This window comes from Manis pentadactyla, chromosome 2 (genome assembly GCF_030020395.1).
Source record: "Manis pentadactyla isolate mManPen7 chromosome 2, mManPen7.hap1, whole genome shotgun sequence".
Classification (NCBI taxonomy): domain Eukaryota; kingdom Metazoa; phylum Chordata; class Mammalia; order Pholidota; family Manidae; genus Manis; species Manis pentadactyla.
In genome coordinates, this window is record NC_080020.1 from 53,995,582 (window position 1) to 54,023,315 (window position 27,734).

The window sequence follows — 27,734 nt, forward strand, 5'->3', positions numbered from 1 at the left end:
TTCTAATATTTTTCTCATAACTATATTGAAAGCTACTTTAAGATACAGATAAACAATGTAAGCCATGCAAAACACAATGTACCTAACACCGAAGGTGCCATTTTAATGGGGATGAAGATGATGATCTAGACATCCTGCAGTTATATGATAATAAAGAAAATTCCAAAAGCAAGGAAACCAATGGGATAAAATGGGACCAATTAGCCCTAAATAATGGAAGAATTATCTAAGTGGTATTTAATGGGCAATCCACAATACCAGGTTTACTTAATGTGTATTTGAGCTAGAAATATTTTTCATATTCCTTTAAATTTCTTCTTTTGAAATGAGTAAATAGTTAAAGCTAAAGGAAATTTTGTTATTAAATATTGTATTTATAATTTTATCAAGATCAAATTTTACCTCTGATTATATTTTCTACAACAAAAACATGTACAAAGAAAGTAACTTAAAAACATACTAGATCAATTATAGGTTATCCTTGTATGTTGGCAAAAGTTGTTAATCAAAAGACCTGGAGGTGTTTAAAGTTCCCAGAAAAAAATATGATGACAAATTCCTAGATAGATTACTTTTTCTTTTATCACATATATAAGACATTCATAGTTCATAAGTGACTCAAAGCACTATGGGATTTTATATACAACCAAACAGGAGGATGCATGGTTAAGGTACTTGGAACATATACAATAAACTACATAAAGCACAGTACTATCATTTTTATAAAGTCAAACAAGTAAACTATTTCCTCACATAAATGTTATATATCACTAAATTCCATGTGCAACTATACTGTAATAAAATACTTTCTCTAAAAAAAATGGACTGGCTGACATTTTCTAGAAAATAGCACAGTATTATAGACTATAAAAATATCACGTATGTGGGCAAGCTCTTTGTCATTAGGAAATGTTCAACAAAATCCTTGGAAACTTACAAGGAGAAATCGAAGAGACTAAATGCATAAAAATTATAAAACATTACATTAGAATGTCATCAAATCTCCTAGAATCATATTACCTGGAATCAGTTCCATAATGATGTATATAGGCTGTCTTTGTGTGCAAACTCCTATAAGTTTGACAATATTGGGATGATCATATTGCTTGAGAATCCTGGATGACAGAAAATTATAAGAATAGTTATCATTAAGTAATAATGCTTTAATTTATGGACATGAATATTGTGCACAAGTGGAATACACTTGTCAAGATAATTTAAGTTTTAAAATTTCAGTATGAGCCCAAATTATGATAAATGGGGTGTATATGTTTTGATAAATATTGGCAAAATATAATTCAATAAGTCAGTTCTCAATTCAATTAGATATTCAATTCAAAGTTATTATTCACTATGATTGCTAGTAGAAATAATTTCTTTAGTCCAAAACATGTAGAAGTATCTGATTTTAAGTATCACCACAAAAGCAAAGATGAAAAGTATCAGTGGACCAAAATCTGTAAGCTGTTAGAGTGGCATTTTTTGGTTTTATGTATACACTTGATTTAAAATATATAAAAATAAGAATCCAATTTATACTGGTAAATTCTATATCATTAGGTTGCATAATAAATACTTTCTTGGTGGTCATGACCAATCTCCAAACACCAAAAGTTCAAGTTTTGAGAAAGCTGGCAAAAGGTCAAACAGTAACTGAGTAACAGCATTTCAATGCAGACTTAAGCTGAAGCAGAGACTTAGTTTTGATAAAAACAAAATGTCATCAGAGGTCTATATGTAGTACAGACTCATCGACAGGATTCCAAGCATGACTTTAAAATGCATTAGATGCCCTCAGAGGCCTGTCCACCCTGATGATTTCTATTACCACATTTTATTCCCTATTATCTTGATAGTTATAAATTCACTCATATTTGAAAAAACATTGTTTTCTTTCCTACAAGAATTAAAATATAACTTTACTTGTATGAAGATAAAACAGTTTATGTGTGTTTGCATATGTATAACTAAAGCAGAGATAACTAAGAAAGAAGGTTTAGATTGAAAATGCATGATTTATAAAAGACAAGATAAACTGGGAAGAATTTGAGAGATAAGGGAAATTTCTGTCAATACTGGGAGCTTGCAACTTCTATAAAGAATTAAAAAGCAAGTTTTAGAGTGTTTGACTTTAATTCAAAATGTCATTACTTAGGTTGGAAACTGCTTAGTAAAGAAATTCTACAGAACTGCCAGCAAGAATTAAAATAGTATTCAATATCTAAATATAAACCTTTATCATCTATTAAAGAACATTGGGAGTTTACATGTATGTAATTTTCACTTTTAACATAAAACATCATAATCTCATTTTGTAAGAGACAATTAACTACTTTGCAATAAAGCAATCACAAATTAGAACGCAAAAAAATATTCTAAAAATAACTTTAATATAACTTTGTACCTTAAGAATACCTATGAATAACATAATGAGCTGAGGAATTTTTAAAAACTGGCACCATGCCTTTAAATTTATCATACAATAATTTTTCCAACAATGTACATGAAAAACATTTACAACTTTATTCTATAGAAAATTTTTAATATATGCAGCAAACTGATTTAATTCATTGCTATCAATATTCCTTTTTAGATGATGAACAGAGAAATGTACATCAAAATGCTTAGTTCTCATCGCTGTGTCCTCTGTTCTCCCATGGCACTTTACAGAAACCTCAATTTTATACACTTTGCCATGATGGAGAACTCCTCTTCCCAACCCCTTGCTTTCCCTCCCTTTACACCACTAATGTATGGATCCACGCATTCTCCTTTTCTCCCATCTCAATCCATTCATCTCAGTCTCAAGAGAGTCCATCCTTACTTTTTTCAAAGTACCTGTCCATTTAGTGTATGTTTTGTTGTATATACTAGATTTTAACTCTAACAGAATAGTTTTAGCTATCTGCAATACAAGGGTAGCAAAACAGAACATTAAAAATTTAGCTAGCAACAGAAAAAGGAGAAGATAATCATTCTAGAAGACAGATTATAAAAGAAACATGCAAATTTTGAAACAAATGCCAGACACTGAGTTGAAGAAGAGACTTGAGGTTCTCAGAAAAGAAAGCTAACATCTGGGAAAAGAGAATCAAGAGATAATATCTAAGGAGGGCAGGATAAATATAACTATATATATCTAGATATAGATATGTAATTATACATTTACAGAGACAATAATGTTTTATCATAAAGGCCATCACAACATGGCATATATACGTATATGTATATGCATGTGATAAAAACTACTGCAATATTTTTAAGGACTTGAAGAATACTAACTTACTGTTTTTAACTTCTGGTTTTTTGACTGATTGCTTAATTGATCTATTGTCCAACTCAAAAACATAGAAATTTTGTTTCCACGTTGTGTAAGTGCTTACTGATACTGAAGCAAAACATAAAATATCTCCAAACTTATATTTTTAAGAATCACTTATATTAAAAAATACATGTTTTATGTTACTTTAGAGAACTCACTTGGCTTCTTGTAAAAATTTTATTTTCAGCTCTTGAGGAAGATCTTCTTTACATGTTTTAACAGCAACAGCAGTTTTATCCTTTAATATGCCTTTATATACTTCACCAAAATTTCCCTGAAAGTACAAATACATTTATTGTTTGGGATATAAGACAGCCACTAAAATCTTTATAAAATAAAGGAAAGAATGTAATGATGTGTTTTGAATTAAAGTCCTCTGTTAGCTTTATTCAGAGTTTTAAGTGGAAATTAAGACTGGAAATGTTACTCTTACTAACCCTTAAAATTTAAATATACTACCCAGCACAACAACTACTTAGGGGATTGACACTTGAGGTGAACTGAAAAGGAAAATGGGGAAAAAGTTGCAAGAACAAAATAAAAGGAGACACTCAAATTGATGGAATCAGAAATACATTAAGTTTCTTTCCACCTAGTTCCCTTTATCTGTAAACTCTAAACTTTATTCTAAAAAGTATCCACTAATGTTTAAAGATAAAGCAAAGATTCTGTGAGGTGACTATTGGTATTGCTGACTGTAGCCATATGTCAGTTGGAGGAGAGTGTGAGGGCAAGAGAACCGGGAGAAGCAACAGAATCAAGGCAGATGAAGACGGTCAAGAGCCACCACTACAGGTCGTCAACCTCTGAAAGGACATGCTTACCCAAATGCCAGTGTCACCCACATTGGGTTGAACTAATTTCTATCAAATGTATGAACTCCTAACCGTATTCTATGGTTGGGATATATTTTGACTTAAAATGCCTTATTTCCAGTTTGAACTCATTTTTCTTTTATTACATTAAAAAACGTATTACAGAGAAGTTCTACAAGGCTAACACAAAAGTTATTTTTTCAGTACTCAAGGCTTTCTATATATGTACATATATTTTTTTATACAGCTATAATCATAACATGTAAGCATTATAATAAGCTTCAATGTTGTTGTTGAGCAAGAAATAACTGAACTAGGAGACTGCTAGTTATTGAGCATTAGAGTTCTAAAATCAATGTAACTCTTAAGCAAACAGTTCAAAGTACATAAGTTTTACATATTATTAATAATTTAAAATTGTTAAAATTTTAATTGTTAATATTTTACTTAATTTTCCATTTTAATTTTACTTATTTTAAGTATATTTAAATCTAATATTTAACTCAAATATTTATTAAATAATAATGACTGATCATCCTTTCACAAAAAAGTAAACATTTCTTCACAAAGGATGAATTCTCAACATACTGTACATTCATCATAAATTAGAAAAGGGAAAATTTGATCTTACATCCCTGTGTGCCAGCCTCAAGGATTCCCCCAACCCCCAAATAGCAAGCATTTTTTTACATCAGAGATAGAGCCAAGAGAACACATTAACATACACGATTATTACTGGGCTTCTATAAGAATGATTGTGAAGCACTTACAATTCAATTTGTCTAATAGTTAACATGTTATTAATGGGCTAAATTACCTTTTTTATTTACAGGGCCAGCATTCTCTTTGCAAGCATTCAGATTCTACCTCTGTAATACTTTTGTCTTCCTGCTTGCATCTCAGAAAGGCTACCCTAATTCAAGATCTCAATTCTCTCACCTAAACTCATCATCAGTTCCTCCCCCTCCAATCCATCCATCACAGCACTGCCAGATTAATCTTTCCAAGGGACAACTTTGATTATACTACTACCTTATTCAATATCCATCCTACAATTACCATCACTTTCTGAGCCTTTGTCTAGCTCCACATTCTACTTCACAACTGTTACATGTATTCTAAACTCAAATACTTAGTGATCCAAAATGCGTGCCATGACTTTCTACATTCTCTTCCTCTACGGAAACCCCACCCCAACCCCCTATCAGGGAAAATGCCAACTAATATTTAAGCCATGTCTTATGACACCTCCTTCATGAAGATTTTCCTGATCTTCCACAAATAATGTATATCATTTCCGAACACTTATACTATTGCCCTTTTTTTTCTCCCCTACCCCAAGTCCCCCCAACAAACCCTATTACAGTTACTGTCCATCAGCATAGTAAGACGTTGTAGAATCACTACTTGTCTTCTCTGTGTTGCACAGCCCTCCCCTTTTCCACACCCCCACATTATACATGCTAATAATAATACTCCCTTTCTTCTTCCCCACCCTTATCCCTCCCTAGCCATTGTCCCCAGACTCTTTCCCTTTGGAAACTGATAGACCATTCTTGGGTTCTGTGATTGTGCTGCTGTTTTGTTCCTTCAGTTTTTCTTTTGTTCTTATACTGAACAGATGAGTGAAATCATTTGGTATTTGTCTTTCTCCACTTCGCTTATTTCAATGAGCATAATACTCTCTAGCTCCATCCATGTTGTTGCAAATGGTAGGATTTGTTTTCTTCTTATGGCTGAATAATATTCCATGGTGTATATATACCACCTCTTCTTTATCCATTCATCTACTGATGGACATTTAGGTTGCTTCCATTTCTTGGCTATTGTAAATAGTGCTGCGATAAACATAGGGGTGCATCTGTTTTTTTCAAACTGGAGTGCTGCATCCTTAGGGTAAATTCCTAGAAGTGGAATTCCTGGGTCAAAAGGTAAGTCTATTTTAAGCATTTTGAGAAACCTCCATATTGCTTTCCACAACGGTTGAACTAATTTACATTCCCCCCAGCAGTGTAGGAGGGTTCCCCTTTCTCTACAACCTTGCCAACATTTGTTGTTGTTTGTCTTTTGGATGGTAGCCATCTTTACTGGTGTGAGGTGATATCCCATTGTGGTTTTAATTTGCATTTCTCTGGTAACTAGCGATGTGGAGCATCTTCTCCTGTGTCTGTTGGCCATCTGAATTTCTTCTTTGGAGAAGTGTCTGTTCAGCTCCTCTGTCCATTTTTTAATTGGATTATTTGCTTTTTGTTTGTTGAGGTGCATGAGCTCTTTATATATTTTGGATGTCAACCCTTTATCAGATCTGTCATTTACGAATATATTTCCCCATACTGTAGGGTACCTTTTTGTTCTATTGATGGTGTTCCTTGCTGTACAGAAGATTTTCAGCTTGATATAGTCCCACTTGTTCATTTTTGCTTTTCTTTTCGTTGCCCAGGGTGATATGTTCATGAAGAAGTCCCTAATGTTTATGTCCAAGAGTTTTTCTCCTGTGTTTTTTTCTAAGAGTTTAATGGTTTCATGACTTACGTTCAGGTCTTGGATCCATTCCGAATTTACTTTTGTGTATGGGGTGAAGACAGTGATCCAGTTTCATTATCTTACATGTAGCTGTCCAGTTTTGCCAGCACCATCTGTTGAAGAGACTGTCATTTCCCCATTGTATGTCCATGGCTCCATTATCGAATATTAATTGACCATATATGTTTGGGTTAATGTCTGGAGTCTCTAATCTGTTCTACTGGTCTGTGGCTCTGTTCTTGTGCCAGTAACAAAATGTCTTGATTACTGTGGCTTTGTAGTAGAGCTTGAAGTTGGGGAGTGAGATTCAACCCACTTTATTCTTCTTTCTCAGGATTGCTTTGGCTATTCAGGGTCTTTGGTGTTTCCATATGAATTTTTGAATTATTTGTTCCAGTTCATTGAAGAATGCTGTTGGTAGTTTGATAGGGATTGCATCAAATCTGTATATTGCTTTGGGCAGGATGGCCATTTTGACGATATTAATAGTTCCTATCCAAGAGCATGGGATGAGTTTCCATTTGTTAGTGTCCTCTTTAATTTCTCTTAAGAGTGTCTTATAGTTTTCAGGGTATAGGTCCTTCACTTCTTTGGTTAGGTTTATTCCTAGGTATTTTATTCTTTTTGATGCAATTATGAATGGAGTTGTTTTCCTGATTTCTCTTTCTATTGGTTCATTGTTAGTGGATAAGAAAGCCACAGATTTCTGTGTGTTAATTTTGTATCCTGCAACTTTGCTGTATTCTGATATCAGTTCTAGCAGTTTTGGAGTGGAGTCTTTAGGGTTTTTTATGTACAATATCATGTCATCTGCAAATAGTGACAGTTTAACCTCTTCTTTACCAATCTGGATTCCTTGTATTTCTTTGTCTTGTCTAATTGCCGTGGCTAGGACCTCCAGTACTGTGTTAAATAACAATGTGGAGAGTGGGCATCCCTGTCTTGTTCCCAATCACAGAGGAAAAGCTTTCAGCTTCTCGCTGTTCAGTATGATGTTGGCTGTGGGTTTATGATATTTGGCCTTTATTATGTTGAGGTACTTGCCCTCAAAACCCATTTTTTTTTTGGAAATAAAAGTATTTTTTTTTTTGAGAGGGCATATCTTATATTTATTGATCAAATGGTTGTTCACAACAATAAAATTCTGTATAGGGGACTCAATGCACAATCATTAATCAACCCCAAGCCTAATTCTCAACAGTCTCCAATCTTCTAAAGTATAACGAACAAGTTCTTACATGGTGAACAAATTCTTACATAGTGAATAAGTTCTTACATGGTGAACAGTGCAAGGGCAGTCATCACAGAAACTTTTGGTTTTGATCACGCATTATGAACTATAAACAATCAGGTCAAATATGAATATTTGTTTGATTTTTATACGTGATTTATATGTGGATCAATCATTTCTCCGTTTATTATTATTATTATTATTATTTTTATTTTTATTCTTAATAAAATGCTGAAGTGGTAGGTAGTTGTAAGATAAAGGTAGAAAACTTGGTTTAGTGTTGTAAGAGAGCAAATGTAGATGATCAGGTGTGTGACTGTAGACTAAGTGTTAATCCAAGCTAGACAAGGGCAATAAAACATCCACGGATGCAGAAGATTTCTCTCAAAACAGGGGGGGTGAGGTTCTAAGCCTCACCTCTGTTGATTCCCAATTTCTCACCTGATGGCCCCCCTGTGACTGTGCCTGTCTCAGGTTGTTCCTCCTTTGAGGAAACTTACCCGTCTCTGGCTAACCAGTCATCTTGCGGGGCCATACAGGAAGATGTAAAGTTGGTAAGTGAGAGAGAAGCCATATTGTTTGAAAAGGTTAGCTTTTTACTTCTTTGCAGATTTATGCCCTGTAGCTTCTATGCCCAGCATTTGTCTTGAGGTATCTTTACCACTTGGAGGAATTATGATACTCGGTAAATTCGATATGAGGCACGAATTCTATTTAAGGGTTGTAATTAGGAAGGAAGCAGAAAAGCTATAGAGGTAGCAGACGGAAGAAAACATGGGAAGATTGATTATTTCTTTGATATATCTTCTTGTAGAGTAATTTAAGCATGTATAGGTTTTAAACAACTAATTAAATTGCACACAAACATTAACATAATAGGAATACAGTTACATAACCAAAGCAGATCTATAATTACTAGCCATCTCCAGTGAGGCCAAGAAAACCAGTTAGGCACCCTAGTCATTTGTGAAAACTTGTCTATGATATGATGGATATTGTCCAACTGACTTGAATAATCTGAGAGAAATCGGACAAATTAAAAGAGCCCATAACTGGGAACTGTTCACATCCCATATGTTCTTTTAACAGTAAATAGTCTGTAGTTGTAAGATTTTGGAGCGCTAGAACTTGCACTTCTCCTAATTCTTGGTTGAGTTCCAACAATGTAGATCCAGTCAAATTTGTTTTACTGTATGCACAGGCAAGCTTAGATATCTCCTTATTCATTCCAATGGCAAGTCCAGGAACTGGTGGGATGAATGCGGCTACAACTGCAGCATCGCCTGGATCTTTGTTGAGGTTTTTTGATGATCATCTTGTGGCATGACTCTTCCAGAGAGTGCTGATGGTGGAAGTTCTTCTTCATATCGCATATTAGTTCATTTTCTGGGTAGCCAAATTAGGCTTTGATCCTCTGTATAAACACAAACAGACCTTTGCCCACACTTTGATCTGTCCTTTATACCATTGTGTAGAAGTCATTGGAGGTCACCACACAGGAATTACTTTTTTTTTCTTTAAGAGAAAGGAATATTATCAGAAAAGTGTACCTTCACTTTTCTGTGCCGATCATCTGACACCTTCTAAGTGATCAAAGTTAAAGATATTTAAAGCATGCATTAATCGTTGATTTACAGTTAGTTTTATCCTATCATGGAGTAATTACCCTTTTCTTTCTTTCTTTTTTTATTTTTATTTGGGTTATCTTTAATCTACACTTACATGAAGAATATTATGTTTACTAGGCTCTCCCCTATACCAGGTCCCCGCTATAAAGCCCTTTAGAGTCACTGTCCATCAGCATAGCTAAATGTTGTAGAATCACTACTTGTCTTCTCTGTGTTGTACAGCCCTCCCCTTTCTCCCACCCCCCCATGCATGCTGATCTTAATATCCCCCTTATTCCTCCCCCGCCCTTATCCCTCCATACCCATCCATCCTCCCCAGTCCCTTTCCCTTTGGTACCTGTTAGTCCATTCTTGGGTTCTGTGATTCCGCTGCTGTTTTGTTCCTTCAGTTTTTCCTTTGTTCTTATACTCCACAGATGAGGGAAATCATTTGGTATTTCTCTTTCTCCGCTTGGCTTATTTCACTAAGCATAATACCCTCCAGCTCCATCCATGTTGCTGCAAATGGTAGGATTTGCCCTCTTCTTATGGCTGAGTAATATTCCATTGTGTATATGTACCACCTCTTCTTTATCCATCCATCTATCGATGGACATTTAGGTTGTTTCCAATTCTTGGCTATTGTAAATAGTGCTGCGATAAACATAGGGGTGCATTGGTTTTTCTCAAACTTGATTGCTGCGTTCATAGGGTAAATTCCTAGGAGTGCAATTCCTGGGTCAAATGGTAAGTCTGTTTTGAGCATTTTGATGTACCTCCATACTGTTTTCCACAATGGTTGAACTAGTTTACACTCCCACCAGGAGTGGAGGAGGGTTCCCCTTTCTCCACAGCCTCGCCAACATTTGTTGTTGTTTGTCTTTTGGATGGCAGCCATCCTTACTGGTGTGAGGTGATACCTCATTGTAGTTTTAATTTGCATTTCTCTGATAATTAGTGATGTGGACCATCTTTTCATGTGTCTGTTGGCCATCTGTATTTCTTTTTTTGGAGAACTGTCTGTTCAGATCCTCTGCCCATTTTTTAATTGGATTATTTGACTTTTGTTTGTTGAGGCATGTGAGCTCTTTATATATTTTGGATGTCAAGCCTTTATCGGATCTGTCATTTTCAAATATATTCTCCCAGACTGTAGGGATCCTTTTTGTTCTATTGATGGTGTCTTTTGCTGTATAGAAGCTTTTCAGCTTAATATAGTCCCACTTGTTTATTTCTGCTGTTGTTTTCCTTGCCCGGGGAGATATGTTCAAGAAGAAGTCACTCATGTTTATGTCTAGGAGGTTTTTGCCTGTTTTTTTCCACGAGTTTAATGGTTTCATGGCTTACATTCAGGTCTTTGATCCATTTTGAATTTACTTTTGTATATGGGATTAGACAATGGTCCAGTTACATTCTCCTACATGTAGCTGTCCAGTTTTGCCAGCACCATCTGTTGAAGAGACTGTCATTTACCCATTGTATGTCCATGGCTCCTTTATCAAATATTACTTGACCATATATGTTTGGGTTAATGTCTGGAGTCTCTAGTCTGTTCCATTGGTCTCTGACTCTGTTCTTGTGCTAGTACCAAACTGTCTTGATTACTATGGCTTTATAGTAGACATGAAATTGGGGAGTGAGATCTCCCCTACTTTATTCTTCTTTCTCAGGATTACTTTGGCTATTTGGGGTCTTTGGTGTTTCCATATTAATTTTTGAATTATTTGTTCCAGTTCATTGAAGAATGTTGCTGGTAATTTGATAGGGATTGCATCAAATCTGTATATTGCTTTGGGCAGGATGGCCATTTTGATGATATTAATTCATCCTAGCCACGAGCATGGGATGAGTTTCCATTTGTTAGTGTTCCCTTTAATTTCTCTTAGGAGTGACTTGTAGAGAGGGGGCGGAAGTTGGCGGCATGAGTAGAGCAGCGGAAATCTCCTCCCAAAACAACATATATCTATGAAAATATAACAAAGACAACCCTTCCTAGAATAAAGACCAGAGGACACAGGACAATATCCAGACCACATCGGCACCTGAGAGAACCCAGCGCCTCGCGAAGGGGGTAAGATACAAGCCCCGGCCTGGCGGGAGCCGAGCGCCCCTCCCCCCAGCTCCCAGCGGGAGAAGAGCAGGCAGAGCGGGAGGGAGACGGAGCCCAGGACTGCCGAACACCCAGCCCCAGCCATCTGGGCCAGAGTGCAGGGCCCTGGATACTAGGATAACAGGGCAGCAAGAACAGTGAGCGGGCAACAGAGGCCAGTTGCTGGAGGACATAAGAAAAGCAAGCGATCATTTTTTTTTTTTTCCTTTTTTGCTGTTTTGTTTTGGTGAGCGCTTTTTGGAAGTCTTAAAGGGATAGGGACCCCAATACTAGGGAAACAGGGCAGCAAGAACAGTGAGCGGGCACTGGTGGCCTGGCGCAGGAGGATACCAGAAAAGCGAGCGCCCATTTTTTTTTTTTTCTGTTTTGTTTTGGCAAGCGCTTTTAGGTAGTCTTAAAGGGATAGGGACCCCGATACTAGGGAAAGAGGGCAGCAAGACCAGTGAGCAGAGGCCTGAGGCTGGCACCGGAGAATAAAGAAAAAGGAGTGAACAACTTTTTTTTTTAATTAAAAAAATTTTTTTTTTTTTTTCGGTGGTTGTTCTTTTGTTTCGGTGGGGGCTTTTTGGAAGTCTTAAAGGGGCAGGGCGGGACACTAAATCCAGATGTAGGGAATCTGGGGATCTCTGGGCACACTAACCCCTGGGCTGCAGGGAGCAGGGAGGCCCCTTACAGAGATAAATAGCCTCCCAGCCACTCCTCCTAAAATGCGACTCCACCACTTTGGAGTAGCTGCCCGAGCCAGGTCACGCCCACAGCAACAGCGGAGATTAACTCCATAGCAGCCGGGCAGGAAGCAGAAACCCTGTCTGAGCACAGCTGTGCAGCACAAGCCACTAGAGGTCGCTGTTCTCCCAGGAGAGGAGGGCCACAAACCAACAAGAAGGGAAGTTCTTCCAGCCGTCACTCGTCCCAGCTCTGCAAACTATTCCTATCACCATCAAAAGGCAAAGCTACAGGCAGACAAAGATCACAGAGACAACACCAGAGAAGGAGACAGACCTAACCAGTCTTCCTGAAAAAGAATTCAAAATAAGAAACATAAACATGCTGACAGAGATGCAGAGAAATACGCAAGAGAAATGGGATGAAGTCCGGAGGGAGATCACAGATGACAGAAAGGAGATCGCAGAAATGAAACAAACTCTGGAAGGGTTTATAAGCAGAATGGATAGAATGCAAGAGGCCATTGATAGAATTGAAATCAGAGAACAGGAACACATAGAAGCTGACATAGAGAGAGACAAAAGGATCTCCAGGAATGAAACAATATTAAGAGAACTGTGTGACCAATCCAAAAGGAACAATATCCATATTATAGGGGTCCCAGAAGAAGAAGAGAGAGAAAAAGAGATGGAAAGTATCTTAGAAGAAATAATTGCTGAAAACTTTCCCAAACTGGGGGAGGAAATAATCGAACAGACCACGGAAATACACAGAACCTGCAACAGAAAGCATCCAAGAAGGACAACACCAAGACACATAATAATTAAAATGGCAAAGATCAAGGACAAGGAAAGAGTTTTAAAGGCAGTTAGAGAGAAAAAGGTCACCTATAAAGGAAAACCCATCAGGCTAACATCAGATTTCTCGACAGAAACTCTACAGGCCAGAAGAGAATGGCATGATATATTTAATACAATGAAACAGAAGGGCCTTGAACCAAGGATACTGTATCCAGCACGACTATCATTCAAATATGACGGTGGGATTAAACAATTCCCAGACAAACAAAAGCTGAGGGAATTTGCTTTCCACAAACCACCTCTACAGAACATCTTACAGGGACTGCTCTAGATGGGAGCACTCCTAGAAAGAGCAGAGCACAAAACACCCAAAATATGAAGAATCGAGGAGGAGGAACAAGAAGGGAGAGAAGAAAAGAATCTCCAGACAGTGTATATAACAGCTCAATAAGCGACCTAAGTTAGGCAGTAAGATACTAAAGAGGCTAACCTTGAACCTTTGGTAACCATGAATTTAAAGCCTGCAATGGCAATAAGTACATATCTTTCAACAGTCACCCTAAATGTTAATGGTTGAATGCACCAATCAAAAGACACAGAGTAACAGAATGGATGAAAAAGCAAGACCCATCTATATGCTGCTTACAAGAAACTCACCTCAAACCCAAAGACATGTACAGACTAAACGTCAAGGGATGGAAAAACATATTTCAAGCAAACAACAGCGAGAAGAAGGCAGGGGTTGCAGTACTAATATCAGACAAAATAGACTTCACAACAAAGAAAGTAACAAGAGATAAAGAAGTACACTACATAATGATAAAGGGCTCAGTCAAACAGAGAATATAACCATTCTAAATATATACGCACCCAACACAGGAGCACCAGCATATGTGAAACAAATACTAATAGAACTAAAGGGGGATATAGACTGCAATGCATTCATTCTAGGAGACTTCAACACACCACTCACCCCAAAGGATAGATCCACCGGGAAGAAAATAAGTAAGGACATGGAAGCACTCAACAACACAGTAGAGCAGATGGACCTAATAGACATCTATAGAAGTCTACATCCAAGAGCAACAGGATACACATTCTTCTCAAGTGCACATGGAACACTCTCCAGAATAGACCACATACTAGGCCACAAAAAGAGCCTCAGAAAATTCCAAAAGATTGAAATCCTACCAACCAACTTTTCAGACCACAAAGGCATAAAACTAGAAATAAACTGTACAAAGAAAGCAAAGAGGCTCACAAACACATGGAGGCTTAACAACACGCTCCTAAATAATCAATGGATCAATGACCAAATCAAAATGGAGATCCAGCAATATGTGGAAACAAATGACAGCAACAACAGTAAACCCCAACTTCTGTGGGACACAGCAAAAGCAGTCTTAAGCAGAAAGTATATAGCAATCCAAGCATATTTAAAAAAGGAAGAGCAATCCCAAATGAATGGTCTAATGTCACAATTATCGAAATTGGAAAAAGAAGAACAGATGAGGCCTAAGGTCAGCAGAAGGAGGGACGTAATAAAGATAAGAGAAGAAATAAATAAAATTGAGAAGAATAAAACAATAGCAAAAATCAATGAAACCAAGAGCTGGTTCTTCGAGAAAATAAACAAAATAGATAAGCCTGTAGACAGACTTCTTAGGAAGAAAAGAGAGTCAACACAAATCAACAGTATCAGAAACGAGAAAGGAAAAATCACGACGGACCCCACAGAAATACAAAGAATTATTAGAGAATACTATGAAAACCTATATGCTAACAAGCTGGGAAACCTAGGAGAAATGGACAACTTCCTAGAAAAATACAACCTTCCAAGACTGACCCAGAAAGAAACAGAAAATCTAAACAGACCAATTACCAGCAACGAAATTGAAGGGGTAATCAAAAAACTACCAAAGAACAAAACGCCCGGGCCAGATGGATTTACCTCGGAATTTTATCAGACATACAGGGAAGACATAATACCCATTCTCCTTAGAGTTTTCCAAAAAATAGAGGAGGAGGGGATACTCCCAAACTCATTCTATGAAGCTAACATCACCCTAATACCAAAACCAGGCAAAGACCCCACCGAAAAAGGAAACTACAGACCAATATCCCTGATGAACGTAGATGCAAAAATACTCAACAAAATACTAGCAAACTGAATTCAAAAATACATCAAAAGGATCATACACCATGACAAAGTGGGATTCATCCCAGGGATGCAAGGATGGTACAACATTCGAAAGTCCATCAACATCATCCACCACATCAACAAAAAGAAAGACAAAAACCACATGATCATCTCCATAGATGCTGAAAAAGCATTTGACAAAGTTCAACATCCATTCATGATAAAACTCTCAGCAAAATGGGAATAGAGGGCAAGTACCTCAACATAATAAAGGCCATCTATGATAAACCCACAGCCAACATTATATTGAACAGCGAGAAGCTGAAAGCATTTCCTCTGAGATCGGGAACTAGACAGGGATGCCCACTCTCTCCACTGTTATTTAACATAGTACTGGAGGTCCTAGCCACCGCAATCAGACAAAACAAAGAAATACAAGGAATCCAGATTGGTAAAGAAGAAGTTAAACTGTCACTATTTGCAGATGACATGATACTGTATATAAAAAACCCTAAAGACTCCACCCCAAAACTACTAGAACTGATATCGGAATACAGCAAAGTTGCAGGGTACAAAATCAACACACAGAAATCTGTGGCTTTCCTATATACTAACAATGAACCAACAGAAAGAGAAATCAGGAAAACAACTCCATTCACAATTGCATCAAAAAAAAAAAATACCTAGGAATAAACCTAACCAAAGAAGTGAAAGACTTATACTCTGAAAAGTACAAGTCACTCTTAAGAGAAATTAAAGGGGCCACTAACAGATGGAAACTCATCCCATGGTCGTGGCTAGGAAGAATTAATATCGTCAAAATGGACATCTTGCCCAAAGCAATATACAGATTTGATGCAATCCCTATCAAACTACCAGCAACATTCTTCAATGAACTGGAACAAATAATTCAAAAATTAATATGGAAACACCAAAGACCCCAAATAGCCAAAGCAATCCTGAGGAAGAGGAATAAAGTGGGGGGATCTCACTCCCCAACTTCAAGCTCTACTATAAAGCCATAGTAATCAAGACAATTTGGTAATGGCACAAGAACAGAGCCACAGACTAATGGAACAGACTAGAGAATCCAGACATTAACCCAGACATATATGGTCAATTAATATTTGATAAAGGAGCAATGGACATACAATGGCGAAATGACAGTCTCTTCAACAGGTGGTGCTGGCAAAACCGGACAGCTACATGTAGGAGAATGAAACTGGACCATTGTCTAACCCCATATACAAAAGTAAACTCAAAATGGATCAAAGACCTGAATGTAAGCCATGAAACCATTAAACTCTTGGAAGAAAACATAGGCAAAAACCTCTTAGACATAAACATGAAAGACCTCTTCTTGAACATATCTCCCCGGGCAAGGAAAACAACAGCAAAAATGAGTAAGTGGGACTATATTAAGCTGAAAAGCTTCTGTACAGCAAAAGACACCATCAATAGAACAAAAAGGATACCTACAGTATGTGAGAATATATTTGAAAATGACACATCTGATAAAGGCTTGACGTCCAGAATATATAAAGAGCTCACACGCCTCAACAAACAAAAAACAATTAACCCAATTAAAAATGGGCAGAGGAACTGAACAGACTGTTCTCCAAAAAAGAAATACAGATGGCCAACAGACACATGAAAAATGCTCCACATCGCTAATTATCAGAGAAATGCAAATTAAAACTACAATGAGGTATCACCTCACACCAGTAAGGATGGCTGCCATCCAAAAGACAAACAACAACAAATGATGGCCAGGCTGTGGAGAAAGGGGAACCCTCCTACACTGCTGGTGGGAATGTAAGTTAGTTCAACCATTGTGGAAAGCAGTATGGAGGTACATCAAAATGCTCAAACAGACTTACCATTTCACCCAGGAATTGCACTCCTAGGAATTTACCCTAAGAATGCAGCAATCAAGTATGAGAAAGATCAGTGCACCCCTATGTTTATCGTAGCACTATTTACAATGGCCAAGAATTGGAAGCAACCTAAATGTCCATCGATAGATGGATGGATAAAGAAGGTGTGGTACATATACACAATGGAATACTACTCAGCCATAAGAAAAGGGCAAATCCAATCATTTGCAGCAACATGGATGGAGCTGGAGGGTATTATGCTTAGTGAAACAAGCCAAGCGGAGAAAGAGAAATACCAAATGATTTCACTTATCTGTGGAATATAAGAACAAAGGAAAATCTGAAGGAACAAAATAGCACCAGAATCACAGAACTCAAGAATGGACTAACAGGTAGTAAAGGGAAAGGGACTGGGGAGGATGGGTGGTTAGGGAGGGATAAGGGGGGGGAGAAGTAGGGGAGTATTAAGATTAGCATGCATGGGGGGGTAGGAGAAAGGGGAGGGCTGTACAACACAGAGAAGGCAAGTAGTGATTCTACAACATTTTGCTATGCTGATGGACAGTGACTGTAAAGGGGTTTATAGGGGAGACCTGGTATAGGGGAGAGCCTACTAAACATAATATTCATCATGTAAGTGTAGATTAGTGATACCAAAAACAAAACAAAACAAAACAAAAGGGCAGTTCCTGTGTGGTGACCTCCAATGAGTTCTACACAAGGGTATAAAGGGCATATAAAAGTGTAGGCAAAGGGTCTGTTTGCGTTTATACAGAAGATCAAAGCCTAATTGGGCTACCCCGGAAATGAACTAAGATATGATATGAAAGAGAACTTCCAACATCAGCACTCTCTGGAAGACTCATGCCAGAAGATGATCATCAAAAATCCCCAACAAATATCCACGCACTGCTACAGCTGTAGATGCACTCATCCCACCAGCTCCTGGACTTACCATGGGAATGAAGGAGATATCTAAGCTGGCCTGTGCATACAGTAAAACAACAAATTTGACTGGATCTATACTGTTGGAACTCAACCAAGAATTAGGAGAAGTGCGAATTGTAGCGCTCCAAAATCTTACAACTACAGACTATTTACTGTTAAAAGAACATAAGGGATGTGAACATTCCCCAGGAATGGGTTGTTTTACTTTGTCTGATTTCTCTCAGACTGTTCAAGTTCAGTTGGACAATATCCACCATATCATAGATAAGTTTTCACAAATGCCTAAGGTGCCTAACTGGTCTTCTTGGTTTCACTGGAGACGGCTGGTAATTACAGATATGCTTTGGTTATGTAACTATACTCCCATTATGTTAATGTGTGTGTGCAATTTAAGTAGTAGCTTAAAACCTATACATGCTGAAGTTACTCTAGAAGAAGATATGTCAAAGAAATAATCAATCTTCCCATGTTTTCTTCCGCCTGCTACTTCTATACCTTTTCTTCTTCCTTTCTAATTACAACCCTTAAATAGAATTCGTGCCTCATATCAAATTTACCGAGTATCATAATTCTTCCAAGTGGTAAAGATACCTCAAGACAAATGCTGGGCATAGAAGCTACAGGGCATAAATATGCAAAGAAATAAAAAGCTAACCTTTTCAAACAATAAGGCTTCCCTCTCACTTACCAACTTCACATTTCCCTGTATGGCCCCAGAAGATGACTGGTTAGCCAGAGATGGGTAAGATTCCTCAAGGATGAACAACCTAAGACAGGCACAGTCGCAGGGGGGTCATCAGGTGAGAAATTGGGGATCAACAGAGGTGAGGCTTAGAACCTCACCCCCCCGTTCTGAGAGAAATCTTCTGCATATGTGGATGTTTTATTGCCCTGGTCTAGCTTGGATTAACACATAGTCTACAGGCACACACCTGATCATCTACATTTGCTCTCTTACAACACTAAACTATGTTTTCTACCTTTATCTTGTATCTACCTACCACTTCAGCATTTTATTAAAAATAATAATAATAAAGAGAGAAATGTGGTATTCACATATAAATCAAGTATAATAATCAAATGAGTATTCATATTTGAACTGACTGTTTATAGTTCATAATGCATGAGCAAAACCGAAAGTTTCTGTGATGACTGCCCTTGTACTGTTCAGCATGTAACTTATTCACTATGTAAGAATTTGTTCTCCATGTAAGAACTTGTTTGTTATGCCTCAGAAGATTAGAGACTGACGAAAATTAGGCTTGGGGTGGATTAATGATTGTGCATTGAGCATTGACTCCCCTATACAGAATTTTATTGTCGTTAACAACCATTTGATCAATAAATATGAGAGATGCCCTCACAAAAAAAAAAAAAAAAAGGACAGACTTCCAATGGTAAAATAAATAAGTAACCGAGATGTAATGTATAGCATAAGGAATATAGTCAAGATATTGTAACAGCTTGGTAGGGTGATAGCTGGAACCTAGAATTATGTATATAAATGTTTTATCACTGTGTTGTATACTTGAAACTAATGTAATGTAATACTGTGCATCAACTACCCTTCAATAAAAAATAATTATCTTAAAAAAAAAAAAAAGAGTGACTTGTAGTTTTCAGAGTATAGGTCATTCACTTCTTTGGATAGATTTATTCCTAGGTATTTTATTCTTTTTGATGCAATTGTGAATGGAATTGTTTTCCTGATTTCTCTTTCTATTGGTTTATTGTTAGTATATAGGAAAGCCACAGATTTCTGTGTGTTAATTTTGTATTCTGCAACTTTGCTGTATTCCGATATCAGTTCTAGTAGTTTTGGGGTGGAGTCTTTAGGGTTTTTTATGTACAATGTCATGTCATCTGCAAATAGTGAGAGTTTGACTTCTTCTTTACCAATCTGGGTTCCTTGTATTTCTTTGTTTTGTCTGATTGCCATGGCTGGGACCTCCAGTACTATGTTGAATAACAGGGGGGAGAGTGGACATCCCTGTCTAGTTCCCGATCTCAGAGGAAAAGCTTTCAGCTTCTCACTGTTCAGTATAATGTTGGCTGTTTGTTTATGATATATGGCCATTATTATGTTGAGGTACTTGCCCTCTATACCCATTTTGCTGAGAGTTTTTATCATGAATGGATGTTGAATTTTGTCGAATGCTTTTTCAGCATCTATGGAGATGATCATGTGGTTTTTGTCTTTCTTTTTGTTGATGTGGTGGATGATGTTGATGGATTTTTGAATGTTGTACCATCCTTGCATCCCTGGGATGAATCCCACTTTGTCATGGTGTATGATCCTTTTAATATATTATTGAATTCAGTTTACTAATATTTTATTGAGTATTTTTGCACCTATATTCATCATGGATATTGGTCTGTAATTTTCTTTTTTGTTTGGGTCGTTGCCTGGTTTTGGTATTAGGGTGATGTTGGCTTCATAGAATGAGTTTGGGAGTATTCCCTCCTGTTCTATTTTTTGGAAAACTTTAAGGAGAGTGGGTATTATATCTTCTCTGTATGTCTGATAAAATTCCAAGGTAAATCCATCTGGCCTAGGGGTTTTGTTCTTGGGTTGTTTTTTTATTACCACTTCAATTTCTTTGCTGGAAATTGATTGGTTCAGATTTTCTGTTTCTTTCTGGGTCAGTCTTGGAAGGTTGTAATTTTCTAGGAAGTTGTCCATTTCTTCTAGGTTTCCCAGCTTGTTAGCATATAGGTTTTCATAGTAGTCTCTAATAATTCTTTGTATTTCTGTTGGGTCCGTCGTTATGTTTCCTTTCTCGTTTCTGATTCTGTTGATGAGTGTTGATTCACTTTTTCTCTTAAGAAGTCTGGCTAGGGGCTTATCTATTTTGTTTATTTTCTCAAAGGACCAGCTCTTGGTTTCACTGATGTTTTTCTATTGTTTTATTCTTCTCAATTTTGTTTATTTCTTCTCTGATCTTTATTATGTCCCTCCTTCTACTGACTTTAGGCCTCATTTGTTCTTCTTTTTCTCATTTTGATAATTGTTACATTAGTCTGTTTATTTGGGTTTGTTCTTCCTTCTTAAAATATGCCTGGATTGGTATATACTTTCCTCTTAAGACTGCTTTCGCTGCATCCCACAGAAGTTGGGGCTTTGTGTTATTGTTGTTATTTATTTCCATATATTGCTGGATCTCCATTTTAATTTGGTCGTTGATCCATTGCCTATTTAGAAGCGTGTTGTTAAGCTTCCATGTGTTTGCGAGCCTTTTTTCTTTCTTTGTACAATTTATTTCTAGTTTTATACCTTTGCAGTCTGAAAAGTTGGTTGGTAGGAGGTCAATCTTTTTGAATTTACTGAGGCTCTTTTTGTGGCCTAGTATGTGGTCTATTCTGGAGAATGTTCCATGTGCACTTGAGAAGAATGTGTATCCTGTTGCTTTTGGGTGTAGAGTTCTATAGATGTCTATTAGGTCCATCTGTTCTAGTGTGTTGTTCAGTGCCTCTGTGTCCTTAATTATTTTCTGTCTGGTGGATCTGTCCTTTGCAGTGAATAGGGTGTTGAATTCTCCTAAAATGAATGCATTGCATTATATTTTCTCCTTTAGTTCTCTTAGTATTTGTTTCACATATGGTGGTGCTCCTGTGTTGGGTGCATATATATTTAGAATGGTTAAATTCTCTTGTTGGACTGAGCCTTTTATCATTATGTAATGTTCTTCTTTATCTCTTGTAACTTTCTTTGTTTTGAAGTCTATTTTTTCTGATACTAGTACTGCAACTCCTGCTTTTTTCTCTGTATTGTTTGCATGAAATATCTTCTTCCATCCCTTGACTTTTAGTCTGTGCATGTCTTTGGGTTTGCAGTGAGTCTCTTGTAAGCAGCATATACATGGGTCTGTTTTTTTATCCATTCAGTGACTCTATGTCTTTTGATTGGTGCATTCAGTCCATTTACATTTAGGGTGATTATCGATAGGTATGTACTTATTGCCATTTCAGGCTTTAGATTCGTGGTTACCAAAGGTTCCAGGTTACTTTCCTTACTATCTAAGAGTCTAACTTGATTCACTTAGTATGCTGTTACAAACACAATCTGAAAGTTCTTTTCTATTTCTCCTCCTTTTTCTTCCTCCTTCATTCTTTATATATTAGGTATCAGATTCTATACTTTTTCTCTATCCCTTGATTGGCTTTGGGGATAGTCAATTTAATTTTGCATTTGCCTCGCAATCAGCTGCTCCTCCCTCCCTACCATGATTTTACTACCTCTGGTGACAGCTGTCCAATACTAGGAACACTTCCATCTATAGCAGTCCCTCCAAAACAGACTGCAGAGATGGTTTGTGGGAGGTAAACTCTCTCAGCTTTTGCTTATCTGGTAATTGTTTAATCCCTCCTTCAAATTTAAATGATAATCTCGCTGGATAAAGTAATCTTGGTTCCAGACCTTTCTGCTTCATGGCGTTAAGTACATCATGCCACTCCCTTCTGGCCTGTGAGGTTTCTGCTGAGAAGTCTGATGTTAGCCTGATGGGCTTTCCTTTGTATGTGATCTTATTTCTGCCTCTGGCTTCTTTTAACAGTCTGTCCTTATCCTTGATCTTTCCCATTTTAATTACTATGTGTCTTGGTGTTGTCTTCCTTGGGTCCCTTGTGTTGGGAGATCTATGGATCTCCATGGACTGAGACACTATCTCCTTCACCAGACTGGGGAAGTTTTCAGCAACTACCTCCTCAAAGACACTTTCTATCCCTTTCTCTCTCTCTTCTTCTTCTGGTATCCCTATAATGAGAATATTGTTCTGCTTGGATTGGTGACACAGTTCTCTCAGTATTCTTTCATTTTTAGAGATCCTTTATTCTCTCTGTGCCTTAGCTTCTTTGTATTCCTCTTCTCTAGCTTCCATTTCATTTACTGTCTCCTCCACCATATCCAACCTGCTTTTAATATCCTCCATTGTGTTCTTCAACGATTGGATCTCTGAACTGAATTCATTCTTGAGTTCTTTGATGTCTTTCCATACCTCCATTAGAATGTTGATGATTTTTATTTTGAACTCCCTTTCAGGAAGAGTCACTACATCCATATCACTTAAATCTTTTCGGGAGTTGTATTAACAATTTTACTCTGGACAAGGTTCCTTTGGCGTTTCATGTTTGTATATGTCACCCTCTAGTGTCCAGAAGCTCTATTCTGGAGCTGCTCAGCCCCTGAAGCATTGTCGGGGGTCACAGGGGAGTGGTTCTGGTGCTTGGGAGAGGAAAGAGCTGTTCCCCACGTCCTGGATCCTGTGCCTGTCTCCACTGCTTGAGCCAGTGGGCCGGTCACACAGGTATGTTTTTGTCCCAGAGAAGCCAGGTATGGATCCCTGCTTTCCACAAGCAGCCAGAATCCCAGTCTCCCCAGGAACTCTGCCTGTAGTAACTTTCCAACCTGGCAGTCATGCGAGTCTCATGAAAACACCATGAAATGTAGGTTTTTGCTCCCAGAGCAGATCTCTGGAGCTAGGTATTCAGCAGTCCCAAGCCTTCCACTCTCTTCCTGCTCCGTTTGTCTTCCTCCCACTGGTGAGCTGGTGTGGGGGAGGGGCTCGGGTCCCATGGAGCCACAGCTCTGGTACGTTACCCCATTCGCTGAGGTCGGCTCTTTTCTCCAGGTGTGTGCAGTCTGATGCTGTCCTCTTTCCTGTTGCTCTCTCAGGATTAGTTGTGCCAATTAAATTTTCTAATTATATCCAGTTTTAGGAGGAAGCCTCTGTCTCTCCTCTCATGCAGCCATCTTTAATCTATCCCTATTGCCCTTTTGTACCTTTCTAATGGTACAAAGAATCTGCCCCATATGACAAATCTTGGCATATACCAAGTATTTACAAATTTTAAGATTCATTCCACAATCATTACTTAGAAGAATTCAACTCTATCAACTGTAGTCAAGGGTGGAATCTCTAAACACTGAGAAAAAGACTATGCTTCCCAGACCACATGTTCTCCACCCAAAGAATCAGGAGGAAGCCCAGGACACCCATCAAACCTTACCATTCAACAGGTACAACTCGCCTTTGTTAATGGCCTTAAATTTATGAGGCTAAATCTCATGTGCCTTCTTTATTTATGTCAGTTCTCATAAAATCTTGGTCCTAGGTTAATCTTCATTTTATGTTTGCTAATCCTCATTATAGACCGCACTTTCTATTCAACCCTCTACCTCCAACTATTTTCCTTCTATCTCCAACTTTCATTGTGCCTTCTGGAATTTGTGATCCATCATCATCACAACTCTTTTTTTTGGTCATTCAATTCTTTTTGTTCTAACAGAAACTTGGCTCTCACTTGAGAACACTCAAATGGTAGCTGAACTTCCATTTACCTTCTGAACTTAAGTGATGACTTCCCTATCACCCCTACCCTCTCCTTTCCTACTGTCTTGGAGATGGAATAAAGTATTCTACTAGCTTCTTGTCACTGCTTTCAAACCATTTTCCCTCCTGCATTCCTAAATAAAGAAAAAAAAATCCAAGCTTTGAAACCTTCTTACTCAGTTATATACCCATTATCTTTCATCATAGCTATTAGCTATTGAATTTGAAAATATTTTCCCTCATTTATTGACAATTTGAGCTCTTGGATCACTGTAACCAGGGTTACTTCTATCTTAATTCTTGACAATTTCAATAGGCATTTAAAGATACTTCCAACACTTCAAAGTCTCTGTTTCTAAACATCTCTCTTCCAATGATTTTGTGCTACGACCTGTTTTCTAGGATCATAAACTTTGTCAGTCCCAATAATTCAACTCCTTTTTGATGTCTATTTCATTTATCTCATCTTCTGGTTGGCTTCTATTTTTGTAGCTTACTTCCTTTAGTATCCAGATTCCAAAAAAAATCCCATGACCCTATAGGATTCTCCAAATCTTTAGATACTATCAATTTTTATTGCCCATCACCCCCTTAATATCCTCCTTCCTTCATTATCCACCTTAAGTTCCAGAGTTAATAAGTACAATCGCTTATCATACATTCTCAACCTGTTTGTTTCTCTTTATCTGTACAACTACCTTGTCAAATCTACAACCCTAATTGAATGCAATATTGCCTACTCTGTACCTATGCAGCTAAACGTGGCTGGGGAAAATCCATAGCCATTTTTGACTAGTTTCACTTTAAATTCATGAACACAGTCTTGCAGTGGACCCTTAATCGTGCCCAGTAATCATATTACAGATCTTCAGACCACTTTTTTTTATGTCACAATGTTATTTTATTTTTATTTTTTTTACTTTTCAAGTACATGCTAGCTCTTTATTTATTTATTTATTTTTTGAGAGGGCATCTCTCATGTTTATTGATCAAATGGTTGCTAACAACAATAAAATTCTGTATAGGGGACTCAATGCACAATCATTCATCAACCCCAAGCCTAATTCTCAACAGTCTCCAATCTTCTGAAGCATAACGAACAAGTTCTTACATGGTGAACAAGTTCTTACATAGTGAATAAGTTCTTACATGGTGAACAGTGCAAGGGCAGTTATTAGACCATTTATACTCTCATTCTTCTAATTAACTGTTTTCCCTTCTACTCTCTTCTCAAATCCCGCACACCATCTCCACATCCTCATTCTTAGCTGATAATCTTGCTACCTGCTTCAATGAGAAAATGGAAACAATCTGAAGTGAACTTCAAGACTCTCAGCCCCACATTTACACACCTGCAATTTTTCTTGCTGTTATAAAAATGAACTATGTGTTTCCATTAAAGTCAATCCTCCATTGTGGACTAAGTCCTGTGCCCTTTTTACCTACTTAGTGATGTTACTCCAGCAATTCTCATCTCTTCCTCCAAAATCATGCATTTTTCACTAGACCATTCTTAACTGCAAACCCACGTTATTATTTCTCTCAGGTTAAACAATAGCAGCACATAACTCATTCCCTTTAAACTACCATCACATGTGTCTGCACTTCCCTTTGCAGCAAAACTTCAGAGTCACGTCTTTGCTATCTTTAATTCCCTTCCTTCCATTCTCTCTTAAGTCTATTCCAATCTGGTTTTCACCCAAAGCACTCCATGAAAACTCCTCAGCCAAGTCACCAGTGACCTCATTGTGAAATTCAATGGTTAATTCTTGGTCATCATCATCTTTGACCTCTTTCCATCACTTCACACTACTGATAACTCTATCCTCCTTAGTAGACCTCTTCTTTTGGCTTCCAAGGCATCATATCTCCTGGTTTTCCACCTTCTAATTTATTGCTCTTTCTCAGCCTCCTTTGATGACTGCTTCTCTTCCCTCCATTTTTTCTAATGTTGGAGTGAAGAGGGCCCAGTCTTTGAATTTTTCTTCTCTTTTATCTAGACTCACTCTATTGTTGAGCTTATCTAGTCTTATGGCTTTAAATAACATCTGTACGTGGTATATATATATATGTATGTGTGTATGTATATACACACATACACAATAGAATATTATTCAGCCATGAGAAAGAACAACATCCTGCAATTTGTGACAACATGAATAGACCCTGACCACATTACGCTATGTGAGACAAATCAGGAAGAGAAAAGTACTTTGTGATATCACTTATATGTGGAATCTAAAAAGCCCAAAACTTATAAAAATAGAGTGCAAAATGGTGGTTACCCGGGCACTGGGGGCAACAGGACACAAGGGCACAAACTTATGAGTATTAAATAAATAAACATTAGAGATCTAATGCACAGCATAGTGAATATAGACAAAAAATATTATATTATAATAAGCAAACTTTCTAAAAGACTAGAACTTAATTATTCTGACCACTAAAAAGACAAAACAATTATGTAACATGATAGAGGTGTTAATTATCACTACAATGTCAATCATATTACTATATATATGACTATATTAAATTAACATGTTATATACCTTAAATTTATGTCAAATGTTTCCATTTTTAAAACTTACAATGCCATCTATACACAACTACCAAATACGCATGTTACAATACAAATTAGTACTTTTGATTCAAACCACTTTTCTAAAAACTCCAGACTTGATATTCAATCGTCTTCCCAACATCTCCACTTGGAAATATAAAAGAGAACTCAATACATCCAAAACAATCCTAATCTTGTTCCTCAAAACCTGCTGCAGCTATGTTGACTCTCCTTTTTTCTCTCATGCCCCACATAAGTCTTCATCACACTATTTAGTTGGTTCAACCTTAAAAATGTATCCAGAAATGGCCACTTCTCACAATCTCCACTGCAACACCCTGATCCAACAACTCTCATCTTTTTGTTAGATAAGCGTAGATGCTTCCTCATCTTCCAACTCATTTGCCTATTCTCAAAACAACAGCCAGAGTGTGCTTTTTAAAAAGATCATGCCAAATCCATCCATCAGCTCACCTTTTCATACATAATCAAAGTCAGAGTAATTACAATGGTCTGCAAGACCCTATATGATATATATCCTGACCACCTCACTGACTTCTTAATCTTACCACATTCCTCCTTGCTTGCTCAGTTACAGCCAAACTGTCTCCCTTGCTCTTCAAATAAAATTTACATTAATTTTCCTTCCTCCTAGAACCCTCTTCCTAAAATGTCAGTGTGCCTAAATGCCTACTCTCCAAGTTTTTATTGGTAAGTAACAACTTAATGAGGCTTACCCAGATTTCCTCATTAAAAATTGCAACTCTGACTTCACTATATTGTACTCTCAAACTCACTATATTTTT

At 37.4% G+C, this 27,734-nt stretch overlaps 1 protein-coding gene across 10 annotated transcripts in view; it reads right to left on the reverse strand.

Moving 5' to 3' along the window:
* The window catches only part of FER (FER tyrosine kinase), a 500,422-nt gene that overhangs the window by 142,439 nt on the left and 330,249 nt on the right, over positions 1-27,734 (reverse strand). For all 10 annotated transcript variants that reach the window (XM_036886890.2, XM_036886889.2, XM_057492762.1 and 7 more), the window contains 2 exons: positions 3,481-3,596; positions 1,021-1,115 (listed from right to left, as the gene is read on the reverse strand). In XM_036886890.2, the coding sequence (XP_036742785.2) occupies positions 1,021-1,115; positions 3,481-3,596 (211 nt within the window). The remainder of the gene's footprint in view (positions 1-1,020; positions 1,116-3,480; positions 3,597-27,734) is intronic.